This window comes from Thalia democratica, chromosome 5 (genome assembly GCF_965202585.1).
Source record: "Thalia democratica chromosome 5, ktThaDemo2.hap1.1, whole genome shotgun sequence".
Taxonomy (NCBI): domain Eukaryota; kingdom Metazoa; phylum Chordata; class Thaliacea; order Salpida; family Salpidae; genus Thalia; species Thalia democratica.
The window spans coordinates 46,906,106-46,910,110 of NC_139169.1; the positions used below are offsets into that span (position 1 = coordinate 46,906,106).

General features: G+C 35.3%; 1 protein-coding gene across 1 annotated transcript; it reads left to right on the forward strand.

Annotated features, from left to right (window-relative positions):
- Positions 1-2,834: 2,834 nt before the first annotated feature.
- On the forward strand, positions 2,835-3,800 carry LOC145836610 (U21-ctenitoxin-Pn1a-like). The gene has a single exon (XM_082944399.1). The coding sequence runs from the start codon at positions 2,835-2,837 to the stop codon at positions 3,798-3,800; it is 966 nt and encodes a 321-aa protein (XP_082800525.1).
- The last annotated feature ends 205 nt before the right edge of the window (positions 3,801-4,005 follow it).

Consider the following 4,005-nt stretch of genomic DNA (forward strand, 5'->3'; position numbering starts at 1 on the left):
CCCTCATATCTCAACCTGTCTTAATAAGTCAAATAATAATATAAGTGAAATATATATAAGTCAAATAAGTTAATATTTAAGAAAGGAGTTGGCAACGTTTTTAATCACTGGGCCAGATGTAAAATATTTTAGAAACAGGTTGGCTGAAGCATTTCAATTTCATTAAATACACATGAATTACTCAATTGTCTAATTCTTTTCGACAAAATTCTAATTTTACATGACCTTTTCTACTGTGGTAGTTTCATATCTCCTATAAATTAGTTTTAATTTTCAGAAACAAATTTCAATTTCCAAAATCTTTAGGGTAAGTATCAAAGCTCTGTTTAGCGGGCCAGATTCATATTCTCGCGGACTACAGTTTTAACTATCGCGGGTCGGTTTAAACTTAAATTTTGTAAAAATTTGCATACCAATCATTCTCACCCCGCGGAAATAGCGAGCGTGGAAATAAAATATTGTAAGTATAAAATCGATGAAGTAAAAACGCCCATTGGAAAGATATAAAAGTGCAATCTTTGTAGCCTAGTATGTGGAAGTTTTGAAATTAGAAATAAGTTAGGTTTAATCAACAAAGCGCAGAAATTACTGCAGTCTCCATATAAAACCAATTAAAGCTCTTTACGTGTTCCTTACCACTAGCAGCACAATACTTTACAAGTTAGGGTGCATTTAAACTATTTTTTGCGGTTTGGTGTGCACAGATTTTCATTAGTTTGACTACCACTGATTTAGTATATTAAGTAGACGGAAAGTGAATGATTCCTAAATCGTCAGTACCCTTCTACATACGGTATAAGTTGCCAAATACAACTTAGTAAGTTTAGCAAAAGGAACTTAATACAACGTACTTGCAAAAAACTTTTAGACTAGATTTGCCCTTAAGTCTAGATACGGTTCTCAAAAGCAAAGTTTCTTCAACTAAGTTAAACTTAAAATGCGACCTATTCAATTTAAAGTCGAAGAACGACTAAAATAATATTGTAAAGCTTATGACTGAAATGTTTCAAAAAAAAACGCTTTCTTTTCTCGCCGCACTCGACTTTAAATACTGTTTTCGCCACAGTTTAGTTTTTTTTTAAGTCTCTCAGAACAAAATCAAGAAGCAGCTTACGACATCATTAACTTATTTGGTAGTGATTTACTAGCCATTCATTAATTTCCAACAAACTTAAACATTTTCTTTTGGAATTTAGGTTTTAATTCAACATTTAGATTTAAGCTGCACAGTGGACTTTAAAAGGGAGTTCAAGCGGCCATTGGCTATAAAAAAAAAATTTGCGAAATAGAAAATCTAATTAAAAGTTAAACATAGTTAGATAGAACTTGACTTCTTACTTCGAAATTGGTTTTGTTATTTTTCTGCTTCAAGTGTTTAAGAAATTATGTAAGTTTAAATCAAACCAGTTTTTGTGTTTTACAGTATAAAAAATACTCAAAATTCTCATTAGCTCTGGTCAAAAATTTTCTTACAGAAAGTTACAAAAAATACCTGAAATACTTATTTAGAAAAACTTTATTTTATCATTTTTCTTCGAAATGGCATAATGTGTATCAAAATATGATAAAAACTAAAGAATTGAAAATTTGAAGAATCATTAAAATTTATATATTTTCTCAAAAAAAAATAGATAGAACTTTTTTATATAAATTCCTTGTCATATGTGCTAAAGGATGAAAAAAAGTGTCTGCGATAGTTGTTTTGAGATTTTTAACTCTTAAAGTACCCTATATTTCTCTAAAAACACCAAAGAATTTTCGGAAACAACAGCAGTTTTTTTAAATAAAAAACAATATAGTTTCTTTTTAAAATATTCAAAATTTTTTGACTTTTTTTTTTTAGTAAGCACTGAACCAAAAAAAATCTAATAAAAGTATTTGTATAAAAGCTTACAAGATGTTTTTTGGCAGTTGCTGTAAGCCTTAATTTTGACACAAATTTTAGAATTTTGAGTTATTTTTAAATTTAAAAACAGTTAAAATTTGCTACACGTAACCTGACATAGCTTTTAATGTAAATAAACCTAGGCTAAATAGAACTAAACCCATTTTTTAAAAGAAGGAACCACTGCGAACTGCAAGCTATGATTTTTTTTATGTATAAGTAAGATATCTAAACACTGTTCTCATACTCAGTTTAGAAACTTATTGGGATGTAAGCTGAAGCTGAAAAATTTGTTCTTAAACGAACAGAGCTGAAAACTTAAACGGTTAAACAATTTCATGTACTGATCGACCTCTTAGTGGAATTTACAAAGATGTTTCTCCCACCAAAGAAAAAAAGAACGTCATCTACAAACTTACTTGTCACTGTGGTAGTGACTACGTGGGAAAAACATCTCAAAGGTTTCACGTAAGAATTGATCAACATGTTCCGAAAATCTTGAAAAGCTGGTTTTATGGTCGTTCGGAGAAACCTACGAAAAAATATTTCTCGGCGATTGGGCAACATTTGTTGGACTCTTATCAGCTACATATTCTAGAAGCCTTATGTATTCAATCTTTAAGGCCCAGTTGTAGGCAGAAAAAGTTCGTATACCAAACTAGACTTTTAAAATCCTAATATTAAGTAATTTTAGAGTAATTAGTTTCTCGTAAAATTGTTTGAAAGTGTTTTCAGTTTAGTTCAGTAAGATACAATTGTTTACAAGAATTACTTCGAAAGTGCTCAAATAAATTAAAAAATAAAGAAATGTGTTTTGTTATATCTTAAAAATAAGTTATGCATCGGAAAAAAACTGTACAATATACGTCATATTTAAACAAAAGTGGTAAAAAACTCACAAAAATCTACAGAGTTCTCATAAACACCTTTTTTGTATAAAATCATCGTAATGAGCTTCAAAACGTTGATCGTACTCCTCTCTTTCTCCTCAAAAGCAGCGTGTCAGCTAGCAGGAGACGTCGCGGTTGCAAAATATGACGAGTTCAAATACCTCGTCTACGTGCAAGCCGAGTTCAACTACCCGTCGGAGCTGAACTTGAAAGTCGAGAGGTACTACGGCGGGGGAGTGATCGTCACTTATAAGTGGGTGCTGACATGCGCGCACATCTTCGACGCCGAGGTCAAAAATGGAATAAGCTACCAGCCCGACGTCGTGACGGTGTTGGCTGGCGCGAAGAACAGAAACGCCGAGGAGGGGAATGGAGGTTGGGCTCAGAAGAGAGCGGTGGGCATATCGGCGATATTAGTCCACGAAGAGTGGCAAAAGGACGAGAGATTCGACATCGCGCTGATTTATCTCGGGGGTAATCCCCTAGAGGAAAGCGGCAGAGTGCAAGAAGCCAACCTCGTTGCGAGCGCTAGTTGGAGGAAAGACTTTTACGAGGTGCCGATGACGATCGTGGGGTGGGGAAGCGTCGGAGTTGACGCGAGAGAGGAAGAAGTCGAGCCGGAGGTGGCGCGCAAAGGGAGCGTGCTGATGCGCCCTGCGTCGTTCTGCAAAAAAAAATTGAACAAAATGAAGTTTGACGGAAACTTTCACTTTTGCTACGGGTGCCGCGGATGCAAGGGATGCTCCATGACCATGAACGGGGACTCAGGATCGCCGGTGGTGCAGATTCAGAACGGAGAAGAAGTCGTCGTCGGCGTTCAGGCGGCGTCGAAAATGGACTTTAAGAGAAACTGCTCCGAAAAGTACCCGGGCATGGCGGTGGACGTCGGTAGGTTCCGCGGTTGGATGAAAAAGGAAACGGAGAGGCAAGAGTGGCTGCATTTGAAGAGTTGGCTAGCGTGGAAAGCGGGCGCGGTTTTGGGCACGGCAGGGTTTTGCGTTTTGTGCGCGAGACTCTTTGTGTGAATGTGCAAAGTGTTGAAACAGTGTATTTAATGTAGAAAACTTTGTAATTTAAACAAGGAAATTTGAAAAACTTCCGAATCTATACTTATATATGTTCTCAAACTAGTACTATAGTAAAAGCTTAGTAATAATTACAGTTTTCGTGCATATCAACACACGTATAAATACTGTCATTCTTTTTTGTTTTTAGTTTTTATTCCAATTA

What these genes read in the sequence shown, in the direction of transcription:
- LOC145836610 (XM_082944399.1), top strand. Translation starts at nt 2,835, where the DNA reads ATGAGCTTCAAAACGTTGATCGTACTCCTCTCTTTCTCCTCAAAAGCA.